Source organism: Oncorhynchus kisutch, linkage group LG21 (assembly GCF_002021735.2).
Source record: "Oncorhynchus kisutch isolate 150728-3 linkage group LG21, Okis_V2, whole genome shotgun sequence".
Classification (NCBI taxonomy): domain Eukaryota; kingdom Metazoa; phylum Chordata; class Actinopteri; order Salmoniformes; family Salmonidae; genus Oncorhynchus; species Oncorhynchus kisutch.
Window position 1 is genome coordinate 30,196,982 of NC_034194.2, and position 22,971 is coordinate 30,219,952.

The window sequence follows — 22,971 nt, forward strand, 5'->3', positions numbered from 1 at the left end:
TGTTAACCAAAACGAATTGAGATTTTGTATTTACATGTGTTTAAGACCTACTTTTAAATGAGTATTTTGTCTCCTGTTTAGTTTTTTAAATTATTACTACCATGCACTCTGAATCATTTTATGTGCAGTTTAATACAACTAATGTGGTGTAATTGTAGGTGATAGAGGATGATATTTGATGAGGGAAGGAACATGACAGTTCATTATTGTGACCTGTGCAGGAGGAGATACATTATTTCTCCATATACCAGTCCCTCCCTCACACTAAAGCCAGATTGATGACCTTCAGCATCTAGAGCATCTAGATTATCATCATTATTTATCTTAACAGATAATGAATTCATTGTGATAATGAACTGGATTTGGTTCAATTCCAAGTGCTCAAAGCACTTCATAAGGGAGGAAAGCACCCCTTACATCCACTACCAATACAGTATTCTCCCACTGGGCAAAAACTGTCTCAATCCATGTTTTTCTGTCATTTTAACCCCCAAAATCTATGTGATGATGTTTAATCAACATGGAAACTGATTGAATTTGAAAAAAGTCATCAACGTAAAGGCTTTTTTTACCCAACTTTTAACCTAAATCAATGACATGGGGACTTTTAACCTAAATCAATGACATGGGGACTTTTAACCTAAATCCAATGACATGGTGACTTTTAACCTAAATCAATGACATGGGGACTTTTAACCTAAATCAATGACATGGTGACTTTTAACCTAAATCCAATGACATGGTGACTTTTTTGAGCATGAATTCACATTAGTTGACAACTCAACCAAATTTAATTCAAAACTAGATGTTAAACTGACGTCTGCGCTCAGTGGGCTCAGAACAAATGTTTTTACCACCCAAGTTAAAGTGAGCTGGTGCTCCTGACCCTGCGGCAGCAGCTAGTCTTTAAAGTGGATGAAGATGAGTAGAACCCTGCAATAGACACAAGCACTATCGGTCTGGACAACACTCTGCGGGCCAGTGTACATAAAACATCGACTTGGGTTGTGCAACTCATAGGCCATGCTACTCACACCTTAGGAGAGATTACCTTCCATCTCCATTCATGATAATGGTACAGCCCTGTTATTAGTTGAAAAAACAACTCTCACTGATGATGGTGAATAAAGTTACTGGTAGTGATTCTGTGGAATCATAATTTCTGTTATTAAAACCAGAGTGATTGACAACGAGCTAATTAGGGAGGTTTGTTTTGAATGTGAGTGTCTGGAGGAGAGACGAGCAGCGTATAAGATTCCCTCCCTCTTTCTCCCTATCCTCCATCCTTCCCTCTATCCATACCTCCCTCTCTCTATCCCTCCCTCCCCCCTTTTCTCTATCCCTCCCTACTTCCTGCATCTCTATCCCTCCCTCCCTCCCTTTATCCCTCTCTCCTTCCCTCCCTCCTTATCTCTATCCTTCCTTCCCTCCCTCCTTATCTTTATCCTTCCCTCCCTCCTTATCTCTCGCTCTCTCTTGCTCTCGATCTCCATTATTTTCTCTCTTCTTCCCCCTTGCATCTCACTCTTCTCACATAACACTTACTCTGGGGAGTTGAATCACTTACACTGGGGAGTTGAATCACTTACACTGGGGAGTTGAATCACTTACACTGGGGAGTTGAATCACTTACACTGGGGAGTTGAATCACTTACTCTGGGGATTAGTACCGTTTGGTTAGTATGCAGGATTGGTAGACTAGACACTGTTATCCTTCAGTCTATACCCATCTCCATATGTAGGTGATCCTGTGGGGCTGCAGGGGAGACCCCAACAGAGATAGCTCCGAGGAAGCCTAAAGAGAGTGAGGGAGACAGTGACGGTGGGTGTTTTTTGTGTGTCTGCAATTGGTGTGTGTGTGTACAGGAAGAGATTAAGTCAAACTGGGGATTGGACTCTGAGCTATATCAGATTTCCCAGTCTCTGGGCCCAGCTGCATTTTGGGTAATGACGCCACACCAGTTCCCAGACAGACACACAGTAACAACCGCCTAAACAGTATATGATTTGTGACCTCGAGGCACACTTTGGTTTCACTATGGCGCCTCCTTGTGGGCGATACATGTTGTACTCAAAACCTACCTGCCCAACCAGCCAGAATTACCTACCAATGTCCATATTGGATCCATAATCCACTAGACTGGGACCAGGCCAGATCATACAGGTTCAGTCAGGGTTGATTTAAGGATACAGTCAATCACAGGTATATGGTGATCTCAGCTGTATGATTACAGGTCATTGTGGGATTGGGGAATGTGTGTGTGAAAGTTGATATGGACCCAGGAATATAGAAGACCTTGAATCAAATACAGCCACATTTAATTTCTTCCAGTTCTGACTGCAGTATTTTATTCATGCCAGAAATGGATGATAATTCATGTTTTAAACAGTGTACACACATTAAATGATTTGCAGGTACTGGTTTAAAAAAAATGAAAGAGGATACCCGCACACTTCTCAATGCTCATGTTACAACCCAAAATGACACAGACCTTTGTCAGTGTTGCACAATAAAACAACTTGAGCATTAATTTGTGTGCAGGCATTTTTTCTTTATTTCATGTGTTAGACTCATGGCACTCCATACCAGAGCAGCCAGTGACTGTTAGAAAAGACATTACTTCAGAGATCTGTGTGTGCTGCTCAGCCTGTTATTTCTTATAAGCATGATACAACTGGTAACTATTTGGCCTGGTGTTCATTACTTTGATAGTGACAGTGCTGGGAAATACCCATAAACCATATTCAAACAATCCTCCTGACTGCTGTCTCATGGAGTGAACATTATTCAGCCAGTGTACTCTATAGTATGCTTTCTAGTAGTGGGCATATCTGTGTGAAACATCACTTAAAGGCTCTGGAGAGTGAGAAATAAGCCTCATGAGAGACGGGGCAGAACAACAAACAGACAAGACAGGAACGACAACATGCAACAGCAGGAATGTTTATTTAGCGCTGTTTGAGTTGATGCATTACAGGATAAGAGCTCTGGGGAGATTGAAACTGATATTAATGTTTTACATGGCAGATAAAAAATAAATAAAACACTACATATTAGCTGAAAAGGAATGCCTGGAGGTAGCATTCACAAGGACTACATAAAGAGAAACTTGACAGCCAAATATCAAAACTGCAATTTAAATTGGTTGAACTACAATTTATCTGGTTGAAATGCAGTACACTTTCTTACTGACAGTTTCTATATACAGCTCAAGAGTGTTAACATGACAAGCCTCAGTTCAGCTGGAAAACTGAGTCAAATCCACACTTCTGCCTCAAGGGGATAGTCAACACATGGCAACTCTGTTCAAGACCACCTTGTGTACAAGGATCTGGACCCAGAACTTGCTCTCCCTGACCCCAGCACAGTACTCTCAATTCAAATGCTGACTGCTGTACCAGTGCAATCCTTAGACAAAACATCTAGTTAGCAATAGAGTGAGCAGAATCTGGAACACAGTGTGGCAGGAGTCTTACAGAACAGGCACATAAAGACTGATTGAACTAAAACCCCCACAATCCACAGCCATCTGGGGGTTGAGATGCTGGGTGCATCTCTAGTCTAAAGTGGCTCTCTCGCCTTACAGATGAGGGGAAGGGCATGAGTAGAGGAAACCGTAATAGACTATTGAGACACACCCATAATGTCTGATATGTTCAAGTCTGGGGTGAGTTTGGGGTGAGTTTTAGTGGTGCCACTAAAATGGCACCACTTTCCTTATATAGTGCACTATTTTTGGTTTAGGGTGGCACTGTAGACGCAGACCAGGGGTAGACAATAGTGTCTGCTGGTTTATTTCTCTGTGGAGAAGGCTCTCTTCATGAGTGGTGGGGGGGTTTTCCCTGCATCATAGACTGATTCTGGCAGCGGGGAGCTGAGACAGCACCAGTCGGGGATACGGCCTGTCTGGTTGTAATAGTCGCGCGACACAGAACGACTACCCAGGATGTCTTGCAGTGCTCCAAAGATCGCTCCTAAACAGGGAGAGGAAAGCAGGAGACACAGTGTTATTCAAAGCTGGTTTATACCTCCCTGCATTACCACCCCCAACTGATCCATAGAGTCCAAGGACAAGGTTGGTTATCAGACTACTCTGTCTCTCACCTCCGAGCCATGAAGTGCAGTTGGGTTTGGCTGGAGGACTGTGCAGCCTGAAGCTCTTGGTGGCCAGGGCGTCACGATACTTGGGTTTGTCCACCAGGAGGCGTATCTCAGCCAGGAGCCGGTGCAGGAAGCCAGGCAGCATGGCCGTGCCCCCGATAATGACCAGGTTTTCAGATAGCGCCTTACGAGTGTCAATGGGACACTGAGGGGGTTCATCAGATAGAAACACATCAGTATGTATCAATCTTTCGTATTTTCTCAAATGTACTTTTCACAAGATTAACAGTAAACTGGGCTTAAACTCCCAAGCTGCTTAAGACTGTCTATGGGACAGAAATAAGGATTTAATAAGACCAAAAAAAAAAAAACATGTGATCAGAAGAAATGTATCAGTCATTCAGATTTGTTTCATTTACTAAATCAGTTGTACTTGTTAAGTGGTTCACAGCAACCGGTGCCAAGCAGAGGCGACAGAGGCAAGAAAAAACTCCTTAAGGACTGGGTGGGACGAAACCTGTTCATCCACAGAAACCTATTCGTCCACAGTGCTGGTCTCTCAGGAGAGAAATCTCATTGACTGACCCTACACGGTAGAGAAGTGGACTGTTTACAAGCTTACTACACTCTGTGGATATTTTGTCTCACATTCCTACCTGCAAAAGGACCAACTACACAGACAACCAGTAAAGTATCATTTTATTCAGCATTCTGGCTTGTAGAGGTCGTGAGAGGAAACTTTCCTGATACAAATGCTAGTTTCTGCCCAAAGTAGAATTCTATGCAATTCAACATCGGTTCTTCAGGCAAATTGAGAAGGAACCGAGACGATTTCACCTCAGTGAACTGGAGTGTCCCGGGAGGCTGGGACTGTTGCTATAGTAACAGGGTTAAAGTCTCTCCCCATACGTGTTGGTGAAATGCGTTCGTCATTTCAAAATGGAAAAAGGAATTATGAAATAGCTGACGATTTTAATTAGAAGATGCAGATGTCTGATGAAAGGTCGTTGCGAACAAAACATTGTCCAGTAATTACTGACGAAGTAACATGAATTCCGTACCCATTTTGGCAGCATCTCATCTCTTGCGGTTTGAGCAGAAAGAAACCCCAGATTAATACATGGTATTTTTCAATTATGAAAACGAATGTTACCTTGACCAGAGTGTCAAGCACTAGAGTGGCCACACTCTTCTCCTCATTGTCCTGCTCAAACAGCATCTCCATCACCGAGTCCCTTCAAAACACAACAACCCACACGTCACTCAGAATCCCTACAATACAGAACCAACACATCAATCAAGAGTCCCTGCAATAAGTTGGCAAAAAGACAGTCTTGATTTCAATTCAATTTGATAAACGTTTTTGTGGCCCCAAGGAGCAATTGTAGGTTCATTAGCCGCCCCTGAGAAGAGCATACAGACAGACATGATGAAAACCTTGCAGAGACAACCCAGATTCAATAATAGAAGAAGGTGACCCAGATATTAAAGAGGAGACACAGAACCAAATATCTAGGTTTGAAATGTTCTGGACATGAATGAAATGGACACAGATTACATCAGTAAACACAACCCTTTGGCTGTGTTTTGTAATTGTATCACATTTCAGTTGAGAAGATATATATAAAAAACAGCTACCTGATTGTTCCCTTGATATGCAGAATCTTCTCCCCATCCAATGGGTAATCAACATCAGGGGGTGGTGTTGGTCGCTATAAGGTGGAAGAACATGGATGCAAGGGTCTCAAATGCACTGGACTATAATACTCACCAAACTAACTTTAACAAATGGCATTTACTGGAAGAACACAGCAATAGCTACTGCTTGAATATACCAGACAATGCAAATATAGAAATGACCGACTGCCCAGTTGGGGGTTAAAGGTCACTGACCTCAGCCGTGCCCTCTAGGTTAAACTTGGCCTCCTGGATCTTCAGGCCTCTCTTTAGGTCACTGACAAAACAGGTCCTGACTGGACAAGAAACAACACAAACAAGAGGGTCTATGAGAGTATGCTACCACCAACATACATGAATGGGGCGAAGATATCTTTTTAAAAATGAATTAGCTTTAGCTGCCTTTTGTAGCTAAATCCATTTACTTTAGCTGCTAAACTGGAATCCCAGCATTGTCTGTAATAAAGGCAATAAAAACAAGTGGTTTCAGTTTCTTTTGAACATACCCTTGATATCTTCCACAACTTCCTCTGGGATGGAGCCTGGGAACAAAATACAGGATGAAAAGTGAGATCTATTTACCAATGACCCACTTATCCTCCCTCACATAGAGCCCTTCCTTTCACGTCAATGGTTCTATTACTGTAATAAATGATTGTGTCTCATTGTAGTCAAATGGTGTGTGTCCGAGACAAGGAGAGGACACCAGAGGTGCACTCATTGGTTGAGGAAGTATGGAGAAAGTGAAGAAAGTAGATTATATCAAGTCTTGATAAGTTCAGAGCAGTTTACTTGTCCCAATTTTAATACATACTTTTCTTTGCTTCCCTTGAATACGTTTGCTACAGTTGAGTGTTTGCATTCACAACAGTCTCATGCCAATAATTACATGGGCTACATCAGTCAATTGACTGTAATAGTGCATTCAGTTGTGCCGTGGTACTGTAGTGGTGTGGTTCAGTAGTGCAGAGAGAGAGATGGTCTATAATATGCCTGTTTAAATGATTTATGCCCATCAGGCCTGCCTAGCCCTGCATCAGCTAGCTAGTGAGCTACTGCTGCTCTACATAGGAATTCACTCTCGGATCAGAAAAGAACAGTACTTCCAGGATACAGTACACAAGGAGAAAAATAACTCAAATAGGCCATGTGCGTGCGTGTGTATATATACATATATATATATATATATATATATACATACATATATAATTTTAAAAAAGACAGAGCAGGTCCTTCCTTTCACATCAGGCTATAGCAACGACTTCTGAATACAAAATGTTGCATGATTGATTCACCCAGAGAGAGCAATTATAAATTCCTTCCTTCCTCTACATATAACAATAGAACACCAGCATCATTATGAAGCTAATTAGGAAAATCAATTAACAAGAATGCCAACAACAGCTATTCACAAAGCATGATATAGCCACAGCAAGAAAACAAGAGGATCCATGGGACAGCTGAGACAGTTTATACAATGACAAAGCACTGCTTGAGTTGTACGGTAAGTGACTTATGTTTTTGACAAGTAGGTTTCTGATGTCGGGGTCTTACCAATGACTGTAGGTAGACTCTGTCCAGTACTGGAGTCTGAGTCTACTGTACACTGTTCCACCAGGAGCACATCCAACTCCCTGAGGGTTAGAACACACACAGACACTTAGAACAAAGGGGGCAAGTACCCCCTGAAAGCACACACAGCCACTTAGAACAAAGGGGGCAAGTACCCCCTGAAAGCACACACAGCCACTTAGAACAAAGGGGGCAAGTACCGCCTGAAAGCACACACAGCCACTTAGAACAAAGGGGGCAAGTACCCCCTGAAAGCACACACATTGATACACTTGATTCTGTCAGTAGTCAAGAAACTGGGGCTTGAAACACACAGCTCTCAAGAGGTGAACAAAAGGTTGTTTCCCTGAAGTTCAGTACGTGACACAAGTAAAGTAGCACACACGGCAACATCTTTACATAATTACACCATCTCAAACACATGCACACGACTTACTTATGAATGGCCTTGCCACCCAAAGGCAGGGCTTCCCAGGCTGACAGGATGGGGATGCACTCATACACAGGCAGCACCAGTGTCTCAGTGTAGCCACAGTCCATCACCAGGCCTGAGTTGATGCCCAGAGACATGATGGACATGAGGTGACTGGGAGCAAACAGCACTGAGGGCACCTGGGAAACACAGAGGCATCCTCCTAAACATCCATTGCCTGATCTGAAAAATATAAAATCCATGCCCCTTTGTGTTCCAACTACTGTCAGGTGTGAGCACTATGGAGATGGCTCCATCTAGCCTCCCTATTGGCTTAGGGGAGCATTGCATTCACCATTTAGCTTACACCCATCCAGTTTGGGTTAGGAGAAGGGGATAGCATTTTTGTACCAGGTAAAGTAGTTCTACACATAAGAGACTGAGTTTACAAAGGCAACCCATTTCTGATATTTTTTCCAATAATTGGTTTTGACCAATCACATTATATCTTTTCACATCAGACATTTTTCAGAGCTGATCTAATTGGTCAAAATAACAATTAGTGGAAAAAAAGAGATCAGAATTGGGCTGCATGTGTAAATGCACCCATAGACATAGACCATTGGTCCAGCTGGTCTCAGTACCTCAAACTGTTTGAAGAAGACTTTGGTGAGGGTTTCTCTGAAGTGGGAGGGACAGAGGATGGACTCGATGATCAGCACTCTCCTGTCACGGGGGTTCACCAGCAGATGCCTGGGCAAGACAGAAAGGTAGTAGACAGACATTCAATCATTAATTGTATTATGGCCTGGGGTGCATCTCCAAAATGGCTGACTCCCATGGTTGCTTTAATGTTATTGCCACTGATGTGTCAGTCATTACACACACTACTAGCTTTGTCAAAAGCTCCTTACCTGAAGTAGAGCGTGTGGATGAACTCCTTGAGGTTGGAGTAGAGTTCCTCTGTGTTGATGTTGTACTGAACCACTTTGATAGACTGTGAGAAAAGACACACCGACAGAAATGATGAGGCTGTCCATTTCAATACTTTGAGTCGGTATTCATGTCATATGAAGGAATTCCCCTCAACCACGAGCACAAATTGGGGGAAAAAATATTATTCTTTCCCATTGACCCCCATTGTAAAAGAGCCAACTTTGTCAATTATTTTATTATACAGAAATAACAAAACATGCCGAAAAGCTGCTGTGTTGTTCAGTGCCTTCGGAAAGCATTCAGACTTTTCCCACATTTTGTTACGTTTCAGCCTTATTATAAAATGGATCAAATCAAATGAATTCATCAATCTACACACAATACACCATAATGACAAAGCGAAGAACAGGTTTTTAGAAATGTTTGCAAATGTATAAAAAAACTGAAATACCTTATTTACATCAGTATTCACACCATTTGCTATGAGACTTGAAATTGAGCTCAGGTGCATCCTGTTTCCATTGATTATCCTTGAGATGTTTCTACAACATGGTGTCCACCTGTGGTAAATTCAATTGATTGGACATGATTTGAAAAGGGACACACACCTGTCTATATTAGGTCCCACAGTTGACAGTGCATGTCAGAGCAGAAACCAAGCCATAAGGTTGAAGGAATTGTCCGTAGAGCTTCGCGACAGGATTGTGTTGAGGCACAGACCTGGGGAAGGGTACCAAATAAGTCTGCAGCATTGAAGGTCCTCAAGAACACAGTGGCCTCCATCATTCTTATATGAAAGAAAATAGGAACCACTAAGACTCTTCCTAGAGCCAAACTGAGCAATCGAGCGAGAAGGGCCTTAGGGAGGTGACGAAGAACCCTGACAGCGTTCTAGAGTTCCTCTGTGGAGATGGGAGAACCTTCCTGAAGGACAACCATCTCTGCAGAACTCCACCAATCAGGCCTTTGTGGTTGAGTGGCCAGACGGAAGCCACTAGTCAGTAAAAGGCACATGACAGCCTGCTTGGAGTTTGCCAAAAGGCACCTAAAGACTCTGCCCATACGAAACCAACAAATTCTTTGGCATGAATGCCAAGCATCACATCTCGAGGAAACCTGGCACTATCCCTACAGTGAAGCATGGTGGTTGCAGCATCCTGCTGTGGGGATGTTTTTCAGTGGCAGGGACTGGGAGACAAGTCAGAATCGAGGAAAAGATTAACAGAGCAAAGTACAGAGAGATCCTTGATGAAAACCTGCTCCTGAGCGCTCAGGACCTCAGACTGGAGGCGACAGTTCCAACAGGACAACGATCCTAAGCACACAGCCAAGACAACACAGGAGTGGCTTCGGGACAAGTCTTCGAATGTCCTTGAGTGGCCCAGCCAGAGCCCGGACTTGAACCAAATTAGCAATCATTTCTAAAAACGTTTTCCTTTGTCATTATGGATGATTGATTGAGGAAAATAAACAATTGAATACATTTTAGAATAAGGCTATAACGTAACAAAATGTGGAAAAAGTAAAGTGGTCTGAATACTTTCCGAAGGCGCTGTATATGTAACCTGGTCAAAAATCCCAACCTACGGTTCACAATGCTCCCATGTAGGGAAATGGAGCCTGCAAGAAGCGCCCTGTAGCTTCTGTGTAAGAGTGCGAAATTATGGGGACCCGGTGTCCAAGTAGGCTACACACAGTTATGTGTGTGCAAACATTTAATCACAGGTAAGACATTCAACTAATTCCACTCACTACTTGTAGCATTATAGTCGGTTTGTTTGGGTTGTTGGTCTTGGCTATCTTAATGATGTTCTGATTGGTAGCTAGCTAACGTTCAAGTGGCTAATCTACATGAAAAGAGGCATGAGGGAAGCCCTACAATATTAGGTTGTGTAGTAGTGAGAATACTTTTCAACATTGCCTGCCACCAAGAAATCTTTAGACATGTTGTACTTTTCTTTAATGTAGTTTTGTAATGGACTTAAACAAGCAGACAATAAGAAATTGTTTGAAAAATGTCAAGTTTTTGCTATGAGCCAATGGGGTAATCAAGGTAACCATGGGTTGTTTTACCCACAGGCAGCACTGATGCGCGCAACGATGGTGACAGGAGGTGTGCGTAATGATTAGCAGCCTGGCGACCTCGAGCGCAAGAAAGGGGGAGCGTGGGCAGATGTGACAGAGTTTGTCCAGTCTGTGGCTTCAGGTTCATGCAATGGTGCTTGGAGAGCAGGCCAGCAGCGGAGAATATCCTCTCTACACTGGCAAAGCCACTGGGGATGCTAAACACCCCTTTGGCCACTCTTGCCAGGTAGAGATGCAGACTTATTTTTATTTGTCTATAGGCAGGCCTAAAGGTTTTTAGGCAAAATAATCCAATCAAAACAGAGAGCTCCTTGAACGTGGGAATATTCCAGGCCTATTGGGATCAAAATCAATGATGGCCTCTTGTATACAGATAACAGAACAAAAATGAACCAAACCAAGATTTTTTGTTTATTAATAATTTGCTATAATGACAGTTATCTACAGTAGCACAGAAGTAGACAAAAAATGCATGCTGGGCTGGGCATGGCATGAGCTAGTGAAGTGAGCGCTACTGGGGCAAAATTGGAGCGATGATCAGCTTTTGGGAATCTTGCACCGCGCTCCAATCAAATTGGGATCGCTCTGCTCCGCTCACATATTCTGGACCATACTGCCTGTCCAAAGTTAAAATGGAACTGACAGCATTTTAGCAACATTAAATCTTATTAAAATCTGTCATTCAAGGCAGCATGACACCTTTAAAAATGTTTGTTTTTTGTAAGATTCTGACAAGCGACGGATTAGATATGCTCGTTTTGGGAATGATGTATAAGGCATTTGTGAAAGCAGCCATGCGTTTGGACAATTAATAGACCCTGCACTACATTAAACATCCGTCTCGTCCAGGACCAGACTCTACGCAGACTGGTGCACCATAGGCAATCAAAGGTACAGTAGGCCTTTACGCAAAAGTCCTTTGCCACACAAGCCTGCCATCATTCACTTTGAACTGGATGTTTGCAGGCAGTTCTAACAGCGCGACTTCAGATCAGTAGAATGCATTCGCCAAAAGCCACAATGCACCCGAATGGTTTTCTGCAAGTATGTAAATACCACAGGAGTTCTATTACATTTGGAACTTTACAGTCCTATTGATCAAACAACCATGAAAAAGGTAGGCTCTCTCTCCCTCAGTTATGCACACCAACAACTAATGCTAGCCAGAGCAAGATGAGCTAAAATCTAACGAAGGCACATTAAATAAACCCTCTCAACTTTTACTGCTAGTTGGCCGTGAAAATTGCACTGATAAACGATGGGGAATTGCAGCCTACTCGTCCTTCTGCAGCTGCCTTGTCCCAACCAAGCACACAAGTTAATTGGCTAAAGTTGGCTAGCTAGCTACTTCCAGACACAAATGAGAGAACGCCACACTGACCATTTTACCCGCCCTAGCAGAGCTGATGAGAGTGTTATGTTAGGCTGAGAGAGGATCTCATGTCAGATGATGTGGAAACAATATGGCAACAGGTTCATGTGCCTCACCTAAAGCCTATTCTCGTAGGAAGTTGCTATAGACCACCAAGTGCTACAAGTCAGTATTTGGACTTGGTGTGTGAAATGTTGGATAATGTTTGTGATATCATAAGAGAGGTATATTTTCTGGGTGTCCTAAATATTGACTGGTTGTCATCAAGCTGTCCACTCAAAAATAATCTCCAATCGCTAACCAGACTGCAATCTGGTTCAAGTCAGTCAACCTACCTAAATCATCCATGTGCATTGATCAGGTCTTTACTAATGTTGCAGAAATCTGCTCTAAAGTTGTATCCACACCCATCGGATGTAGTGATCATAATATAATAGCCATATCTACAAAAAACTATGTTCCAAAGACGAGACCTAAAATTGTGTATAAACAATCATACAAGAGGATTTTCAATGATTCCTATGTGGAAGATGTGAAATATATTTGTTGGTCTGATTTGTGTAATGAGGAACATCTGGACACTGCACTTGAAGAATTTATGAAACTGCTTCTTCTGGTTACTGATAGGCTCCCATCAACAAACTGACTGTTAGAACTGCCAAATCCCCATGGATAGATGATGAATTGAAAAACTGTATGGCAGAGAGGGATGAGGCAAAGGGAATAGCAGATAAGTCTGACAACACAGCAGACTTGAAAACATACAGTAAATTGAGAAATCACGTAACTAAATTAAACAAAAAGAAACTATACTATAGAACACAGATAAATGATATAAAGTATGATAGTAAGAAGCTCTGGTGTACTGTAAATGAAATTCTAGGCAAAAAAAGCAAACACAACTGCATCCTGCATTGAGGCAGATCAAATCAAATGTATTTATATAGCCCTTCGTACATCAGCTGATATCTCAAAGTGCTGTACAGAAACCCAGCCTAAAACCCCAAACAGCAAGCAATGCAGGTGTAGAAGCACAAGCAGATGGCTTGTTCATAACAAAACCCTTTAATCACTTTAATAACTTTTTTGTTGACAATATTAGTGGACTTAGGTATGACATTCAAACAACAAATGCTGAGCCTTCATTTCATGCATAATGGACCAAATAATGAAAGACAAGCACTGTAGTTTGGAGTTCCACAATGTGGGTGTGGAAGAGGTGAAAAATTGTTGCTATATATAAATAAGGACAAACCACCTGGTACCGACAACCTGGATGGTAAATTGCTGAGGTTGGTAGCGGAATACATTGGGACTCCTGTTTGCCACATCTTCAATTTAAGCCTAAAATAAGTGTGTGCCCTTGAATAGCAGAGCACCCTTTAATGGTTAATGGAACTGGCACAAATTACTGATTTCCTGAAAGAAATTGATAGTAAGAATGTTGTGGGAGCTGTTTTGTTAGACTACAGTGCAGCTTTTGATGTCATTGATAATAACCGATTGCTGACTTTTTTTTGTTGCTGTTATGGATTTGGATCCTCTAACTTATTATGGATTGAGAGTTACCTATCTAATAGAATACAGAGGGGTTTTCGTGAACGGAAGCCTCTCATGCAAATTCAGTTGAATGTGTGTACCGCAGGGCAGCCGGATAGGACCATTATTGTTTTCTGTTTTTTCAAATGACCTTCCATTGACCTTGAATAAAGCCTGTATGTCTATGTACGCTGACGACTCAACAGTATACGCATTGGCTGCAAAAGTAAAATAAATAACTGAGACACTTAACAGAGTTCCAGTCAGTTTTAGAATGGGTAACTAGCAATATGCTGGTGCTAAATATTTTAACTAAAAGCATCATTTTTGTGACAAATCACTCGCTCAACGCTAAATCTTGTTTAGCCTTGTGGCTATTGAGCAAGTTGAGGAGACTAAACTACTGGGTGTAACCCTAGATAGCAAGCTGTCATGGTAAAAACATCAAATGGTGACTCAAATGGTTGCTAAAACGGGAAGAGGTCTGTCCATGATAGGGCGTTGCTCAGTCGACCAGACAGGTCCTACAGGATCTAGCTTTGTCGTAACTGGACTACTGCCCAGCTGTGTGGTCATGTGAGGCAAAGTAGGACATAGGTCAATTGCAGTTGGTCTAGAACAGTGGTTTCCAAACCTTTTATAGTCCCGTTTGTCACAACCCGGCTCGTGGGAAATGACAAAGAGCTCTTATAGGACCAGGGCACAAATAATAATAATCAATAATTTTGCTCTATATTTATCCAGCCTACATATAAAACCTTATTTGTTCATCAAAAATTGTGAATAATTCACCACAGATTAATGAGAAGGGTGTGCTTGAAATGATGCACATAACTCTGCAATGTTGGGTTGTATTGGAGAGAGTCTCTGTCTTAAATCATTTTCCACACACAGTCTGTGCATGTATTTAGTTTTCATGCTTATGAGGGCTGAGAATCCACTCTCATATAGGTACATGGTTGCAAAGGGCATCAGTGTCTTAACAGCCGACTTGCCAAGGCAGGATACTCTAATCGCAGCCCAATCCAGAAATCTGGCAGTGGCTTCTGATTAAATTCAATTTTCACAGAACCACTTGTTGCAATTTTGATGAGGGTCTCTTGTTCAGATATCAATAAGTGGACTGGAGGCAGGGCATGATAGGGATAACGAATCCAGTTGTTTGTGTCATCCGTTTCTGGAAAGTACCTGGCTCATTCCAAGATGGCGTAGCAGTCAGATGTCTTTGTCCTGTCGTGTCCCTTGTGTATATCTTTTTCTTCGCATATCTTTTAAAAATATTTTCCTAAACCTCAACTTCTAAATACTCTCCTGCAACCCGCGTCACCCAATGTGGCATGGATCTGTTTTTTTTCTGAAGTATTTCTATTTACTTCGGATCTGGAATCTCTCAACTGAAGCTAGCCAGCTAACTAGCTACCAGCTATCAGTCAGCAAACCACTGCTAGCGGTCATCAGCTAACCTTTAACTCAGAAAGCTCTCACCAGTTCATACAACGTGACTCAAACCAGAGCATAACGGGCCTATTTTTTTCTCTCCATATCCCCGGATTTCTACTTCAAACTCTGAACATTTTCATCTGGATCTTTGCAACTAGCTAACCTCAATCCCGGGTGACTACTCCTGGCTAGCGTTTCCATCCCGGAGCAAGCACTAATCCACGACTGGTCTATCAACGTCACCGCACGAAGAGGCAAAAACAGACTTACCTCCATCACAACGTCCCCCAAAGGCCATTCTGCTAACTTGCTAGCCTTGGTCTGCTAACTGCTAGCTTGCTAGCCCCGGTCTGGCAACTGCTAGCTTGTTAGTCCTGGACTACTAACTGATAGCATGTTAGCCCCGGCCTGCTAACTGCCTGAATCGCCGTGTCCCCAGCCAGCCCAACCAGTCACTGGACCCATATGATCACTTGGCTACGCATGCCTCTCTCTAATATCAATATGCATCGTCCATTACTGTCTTGGTTAGGGATTACTGTCTTATTTCACTGTAGAGCCTCTAGCCCTGCTCAATATGCCTTAACCAACCATGTTGTTCCTCCTCCGATGACATCACCTGGTTTAAACGTCTCTAGAGACTATATCTCTCTCATCATTACTCAATGCCTAGGTTCACCTCCAATGTACTCACATCCTACCTTACCTTTGTCTGTACACTAAGCCTTGAATCTATGCTATCGTGCCCAGAAACCTGCTCCTTTTACTCTCTGTTCCAAACGTGCTAGACGGCCAGTTCGTATAGCCTTTAGCCGTACCCTTATCCTACTTCTCCTCTGGTGATGTAGCGGTTAATCCAGGTCCTGCAGTGCCTCGCTCCACTCCCACTCCCCAGGTGCTCTCATTTGTTGACTTCTGTAACCGCAAAAGCCTTGGTTTCATGCATGTTAACATTAGAAGCCTACTCCCTAAGTTTGTTTTACTCACTGCTTTAGCACACTCTGCCAACCCGGATGTCTTAGCCGTGTCTGAATCCTGGCATAGGAAAACCACCAAAAACCCTGAAATGTCCATCCCTAACTATAACATTTTTCGCCAAGATAGAGCTGCCAAAGGGGGCGGTGTTGCAATCTACTGCAAAGACAGCCTGCAGAGTTCTGTCTTACTATCCAGGTCTGTATCCAAACAATTCGAGCTTCTAATTCTAAAAATTCACCTTTCCAGAAACAAGTCTCTCACCATTGCCGCTTGCTATGGACAACCCTCTGCCCCCAGCTGTGCCTCGACACCATATGTGAATTGATTGCCCCCCATCTGTCTTCTGTGCTCGTGCTACTAGGTGACCTAAACTGGGACATGCTTAACACCCCGGACATCCTACAATCTAAGCTTGATGCCCTCAATCTCACACAAATTATCAATGAACCTACCAGGTACAACCCTAAATCCATAAACACGGGCACCCACATAGAGATCATCCTAACTAACACGCCCTCCAAATACACCTCTGCTGTTTTCAATCAAGATCTCAGCGATCACTGCCTCATTGCCTGCATCCGTAATGGGTCTGTGATCAAACGACCACCCCTCATAACTGTCAAATGCTCCCTAAAACACTTCTGCGAGCAGGCCTTTCTAAATCGACCTTGCTGGGGTATCCTGGAATGACATTGACCTCATCTCGTCAGTAGAGGATGCCTGGTTATTCTTTAAAAGTGCCTTCCTCACCATCTTAAATAAGCATGCCCCATTCAATTTTTTTTTACTAGGAATAGATATAGTCCTTGGTTCACTCCAGACCTGTCTGCCCTGGAACAGCACAAAAACATCCTGTGGCATTCTGCATTAGCATCGAATAGCCCCCGTGATATGCAACTTTTCAGGGAAGTTAGGAACAAATATACACAGGCAGTTAGGAAAAGTAAAGCTAGCTTTTTCAAACAAAAATTTGCATCCTGTAGTACAAACTCAAAAAAGTTCTGGGACACTGTAAAGTCCATGGAGAATAAGAGCACCTACTCCCAGCTGCCCACTGCTCTGAGGCTAGGAAACACTGTTACCACTGATAAATCCACTATAATTGAGAATTTCAATAAGCATTTCTCTACGGCTGGCCATGCTTTCCACCTGGCTGGCCACCTTGCTACCCCTACCCCTATCCCGGTCAACTGATGTTCTGAAAGAGCTGCAAAATCTGGACCCCTACAAATCAGCCGGGCTAGACAATCTGGATCCTCTCTTTCTAAAATGATCTGCCGAAATTGTTGGAACCCCTATTACTAGCCTGTTCAACCTCTCTTTCGTATCGTCTGAGATTCCCAAAGATTGGAAAGCTGCCGCGGTCATCCCCCTCTTCAAAGGGGGTGACACTCTAGACCCAAACTGCTACAGACTTATATCTATCCTACCCTGTCTTTCTAAGGTCTTCGAAAGCCAAGTCAACAAACAGATTACCGACCATTTCGAATCCCACCGTACCTTCTCCACTATGCAATCTGGTTTCAGAGCTGGTCATGGGTGCACCTCAGCCACACTCAAGGTCCTAAACGATATCATAACCGCCATCGATAAGAGACACTACTGTGCAGCCATATTCATCAACCTGGCCAAGGCTTTCGACTCTGTCAATCACCACATTCTTATTGGCAGACACGACAGCCTTGGTTTCTCAAAAGATTGCCTTGCGTGGTTTACCAACTACTTCTCTGATTGAGTTCAGTGTGTCAAATCGGAGGGCCTGTTTCTCCGGACCTCTGGCAGTCTCTATGGGGGTGCCACAGGTTTCAATTCTCAGGCCGACACGCTTCTCTGTATACATCAATGATGTCGCTCTTGCTGCTGATGATTCTCTGATCCACCTCTATGCAGACGACACCATTCTGTATACTTCTTGCCCCTCTTTGGACACTGTGTTAACTAACCTCTAGACAAGCTTCAATGCCATACAACTCTCCTTCCGTGGCCTCCAACTGCTCTTAAATGCAAGTAAAACTAAATTCATGCTATTCAATCGATCACTGCCCGCACCTGCCCGCCCGTCCAGCATCACTATTCTGACTTAGAATACATGGACAACTACAAATACCAAGGTGTCTGGTTAGACTGTAAACTCTCCTTCCAGACTCACATTAAGCATCTCCAATCCAAAATTAAATCTAGAATCGGCTTCCTATATCGCAACAAAGCATCCTTCATTCATGCTGCCAAACATACCCTCGTAAAACTGACCATCCTACCGAGCCTCGACTTCGGCGATGTCATCTATAAAATAGCCTCCAACACTCTACTCAACAAATTGGACGCAGTCTATCACAGTGCCATCCATTTTGTCACCAAAGCCCCATACACTACCCACCACTGCGACCTGTACGCTCTCGTTGGTTGGCCCTCGCGTCATACTCGTCGCCAAACCCACTGGCTCCAGGTTATCTACAAGTCTCTGTTAGGTAAAGCCCCGCCTTATCTCAGCTCACTGGTCACCATAGCAGCACCCACTCATAGCACGTGCTCCAGCAGGTATATCTCACTGGTCACCCCCAAAGCCAATTCCTCGTTTGGTCGCCTTTCCTTACAGTTCTCTGCTGCCATTGACTGATACGAACTACAAAAATCACTGAAGCTGGAGACTCATATCTCCCTCACTAGCTTTAAGCACCAGCTGTCAGAGCAGCTCACAGATCACTGGACCTGTACATAGCCCCATCTGTAAACAGCCCATCTATCTACCTCATCCCCATAGAGTATTTATTTATCTTGCTCCTTTGCACCCCAGTATCTCTACTTGCACATGCATCTTCTGCACATCTACCATTCTAGTGTTTAATTGCTATATTGTAATTACTTTGCCACCATGGCCTATTCATTGCCTTAGCTCCCTTATCTTACCTCATTTGCACTCACTGTATATAGACTTTTTGTTTTATTATTTCTACTGTATTATTAACTGTATGTTTTGTTTATCCCATGTGTAACTCTGTTGTTGTATGTGTCGAATTGCTATGCTTTATCTTGGCCAGGTCGCAGTTGCAAATGAGAACTTGTTCTCAACTAGCCTACCTGGTTAAATAAAGGTAAAATAAATAAAATAGTAATTGGGCACCCAACTCAGGTGCTTCGCTATATCACATTTGACATTGTCTGTAAGCTTGAGTTCATTTGCACAAAAAAAATATATACAATGATGGAAAGACCTGTGTGTTGTCCTTCTTAATGTATACAGAAGAGCTCCAACTTCGCAATCATAGCCTCAATTTTGTCCCACACATTGAATATAGTTGTGGAGAGTCCCTGTAATCCTAGATTCAGATCATTCAGGCGAGAAAAAACATCACCCAGATAGGCCAGTCGTGTGAGAAATTCGTCATCATGCAAGCGGTCAGACAAGTGAAAATTATGGTCAGTAAAGATAACTTTAAGCTCGTCTCTCAATTTAAAAGAAATAATGTGTCAATACTTTGCCCCTTGATAACCAGTGTACTTCTGTATGTTGTAAAAGGGTTACATGGTCGCTACCCACATCATTGCATAGTGCAGAAAATACACAAGTTCAGGGGCCTTGCTTTAACAAAGTTAACCATTTTCACTGTAGTGACCAAAACGTCTTTCAAGCTGTCAGGCATTCCCATGGCAGCAAGAGCCTCTCGGTGGATGCTGCAGTGTACCCAAGTGGCATTGGGAGCAACTGCTTGCATGCACGTTACCACTCCACTATGTCTCCCTGTCATGGCTTTTGCGCCATCAGTACAGACACCAACACATCTTTACCACCAAAGTCCATCTGGTGTCACAAAGCTGTCCAGTACTTTAAAAATATCCTCTCCTGTTGTCCTGACTTCCAGTGGTTTGCAGAAGCGGATATCTTCCTTAATTGACCTCCCATAAACGTAACAGACATATACCAGGAGCTGTGCCAGGCCTGCTACGTCTGTTGACTCATCCAGCTGTAACGCATAGAAATCACTGGCTTGTATGCAAAGCAGTAATTGTTTCAAAACATCTCCTCCCATGTCACTGATGCGTCATGAAACAGTGTTGTTTGATGAAGGCATTCGTTTTTTGGGCCTTTTCCCCCAGCAGCAGGAATAATTACGTCCTCCACAATAGTATGGGACTTGACTGTCCTAGCCACTCGGTAGCTCACCATATAAGACGCTTCTAGCCCCTTCTTATTAATGGTATCGGTTGCTTTTATACATGTCTTAGTACTCGAAAGTCGTCTTAATTCTTGCTCAAAAAATCCTGTGGCCAATTTTCCAAATTGGCATGTTTTGTTTCTAAATGTCAATCAATATAGTTCTCATCATATTTGCGCCTCTTCGATGGTCCAATGTCCCTGTCTTTTATTTTGCTGCTTTCCCAGGTAAGGGGGCAGTAGCTCTTCGGCTGCATCAGATTCACAACTGTCAGTGTCCATGCTAGCTGGGCTAACAACAAATATAGAATTACTGATGCTAGCATTGGATGTGCTCGTGGAAGCAGAACAATTTGTGTCGTCGACAGGTGCAGTACTGCTGGTAATAGCAGTACTTAAATTTTAAAAAACAACAACATTTATCCATTTTGAATGAGCAGCAGCTACTTTTGGCTACATATGGACCGTTAGTGGAATTACCGCGAGGGAGTAACGGTTGAGGTGATTGGATGTTAATTATTTGACTAGGCTACCTGTATTTGACATTGTTGTTATTTCGCTGAACACTAGATGGTTTAATTTTCTTTTTGGCAGTGAAATGAGGCTACTCAGGTGAGGAAAAAAAACTCACCCAAATGTATAGCCCCATTGGAAAATATAAATGTACTGTATGAAAATGTGGCGGAAAAAAGAAATATATATATTAGCAATAAAACCAGTTTAAAAAAACAGATAAAATAACACCTTACTGCACAAAGGGGACTGTGAAGAGACACATCCATTTTATATATACATTGTATTGTAATTTGCACTGTACTATGCATTAGACCTAGATATTGTGTGTATGTACTGATATGTAGGCTATGTAACATTTTAAATGTATGTATTTTGACTAATAATGTTCCCTACTATGTATTATGTCATGTTTCATGTGGACCACAGGAAGAGTTAGCTGTTGCAAAAGTATCAACTATGGGGACCCTAAAAAATACTAAATCTAGAGCGTTCGTGACTCAGCAGATGTTGCATATTTGTAAATTAAACAGTTATTCTGCACTCTGGCACACAGGTGAGAGTGCTCTGAAATTGGAGTAGCTAGCCAGAGTGAATTTGTGAACGCAAGAGATATGCTAACTGTATAATACAGTCGTTCAGGTTCTTGCTAGCTAACAAAATGACACCTGCATCTCTAGCTGTGTATAGCCACCGAAAAACAATGAGTGGGAGAAGTCACTCACCCACCCCTCCAATGACATGTTATCCTCCTAGCAGCAAGCTAGCTAGCTAACGGGATGCTCCGTGTTTTTATCTTGCTACATAAATAGATACCCTAGCCTATTAGCACATTATGACTGACTTTGCCATTATACTGATCATTGCCATTGCTAGTTTGATTGTATTGACATTCCCAGTCTTAGTTACATATGCCCATTTTTGTCAAAAATATTGAGTAATTGAAACAGAATCAGTGCACCCCGGGTGGAGGCAGCAAACAATGTACAAGGCCAGCTGGGATTTACAACCTGATAACCTTTGGACCACCAAGTAATGTATTGGTGAATTATATTAATCATGCACTGAACTGCGTCCATCTAATCTATTCTGCCAACAATGCCTTAGTGTTCGTCATGGAAAAACCTTTTATAAAGTTGGTTTTGTAGCATAATCTGGGAATTTGATATATTTTACTGATATTATGATTGTCTGTTTGTTTCATATCTGAAAAGTAGTTAAAACGCTGTCAGTTCCACTTTAAAGAGCACTAGTCATTATTTCTCTCTCACACACACACACACACACACACAGAGAGAAGAGACAGTCGATTTCAATAATGCCTGTCCATAAGTTAAAGAGCACTTGTCATTCATTAATTCGCTCACTAACTCACTCACCTGCTGTTGTCCCGGTTTCTGTATCTCACTAGGAATGATGAACCTGGGCCCCGTTTCTCCAGCAAAGCCACACCTGCATCATCATACAAAACCATGTAGTTTGTGATGAGTGAAATCATTGACACTTGTCAGACAGTACTCAATGCCAATGAATGTATATTTAATGAGTAAAGGGCCTTAGTGTGTCTGATTCTCATATGATCTTCCCCAGACCAGGCACTAGCCTGCTGCTGTTCCTTACATTTCTAGCTAGCTAACATTAGCCTTCGTTAGCTTTCGTTAATATCGCTAGCCCTTTTTCAGAAAAACACATATTTAACACATTTTGACCAACTATAACGTGCTTTAAACATAGGATAGTCGGTTTATATTTGCTTAAATCTCTGATGTTCAGTACTTAACATGTGCGACTGGTAATGGCCAATGTTGTTAGCATGTAAACGTTAGCTCTGCTAGCTAACGACATATCTAGCTAGCTAAATACTTACTTTGTGTAGGCTGCTCCTAAATCAATGACGACTGCAGTTTTTTCCCCTCCACTCCCCAACCCTTCAAACAAGGGCATTTTATATTTTATATTTACTTAATCGTTTCCAATATACAACATGCAAACGCAAATAAATGATTTCCTGCTGGGTTTGGCAGGGTCCTTTCTTTCAGTTTGAGGAATAACGTCTGGGGAACTCGCCTGATTAAAAATAGTTTGCCCCTGCTGTAAAATAGTTTATGCAATTATACTTGTATGTTATAAATCAAACGCAAAATAAAAATACATCACGGTCTATACTAGTCATATCCAAACATTTATAGAAG

General features: G+C 42.5%; 1 protein-coding gene across 1 annotated transcript; it reads right to left on the reverse strand.

Annotated features, from left to right (window-relative positions):
* Window positions 1–2,925: 2,925 nt before the first annotated feature.
* On the reverse strand, window positions 2,926–22,869 carry LOC109878075 (actin-related protein 10-like). The gene is made up of 12 exons (XM_020470295.2): window positions 22,647–22,869; window positions 22,159–22,231; window positions 8,678–8,760; window positions 8,408–8,516; window positions 7,788–7,963; window positions 7,334–7,413; window positions 6,286–6,321; window positions 5,996–6,075; window positions 5,741–5,814; window positions 5,256–5,337; window positions 4,106–4,307; window positions 2,926–3,975 (listed from the first exon to the last, which is right to left on the reverse strand). Exons 1-12 carry the CDS (start codon window positions 22,721–22,723, stop codon window positions 3,794–3,796), a joined length of 1,254 nt encoding a protein of 417 aa, XP_020325884.1. The 5' UTR covers window positions 22,724–22,869; the 3' UTR covers window positions 2,926–3,793.
* Between the last annotated feature and the right edge of the window lie 102 nt (window positions 22,870–22,971).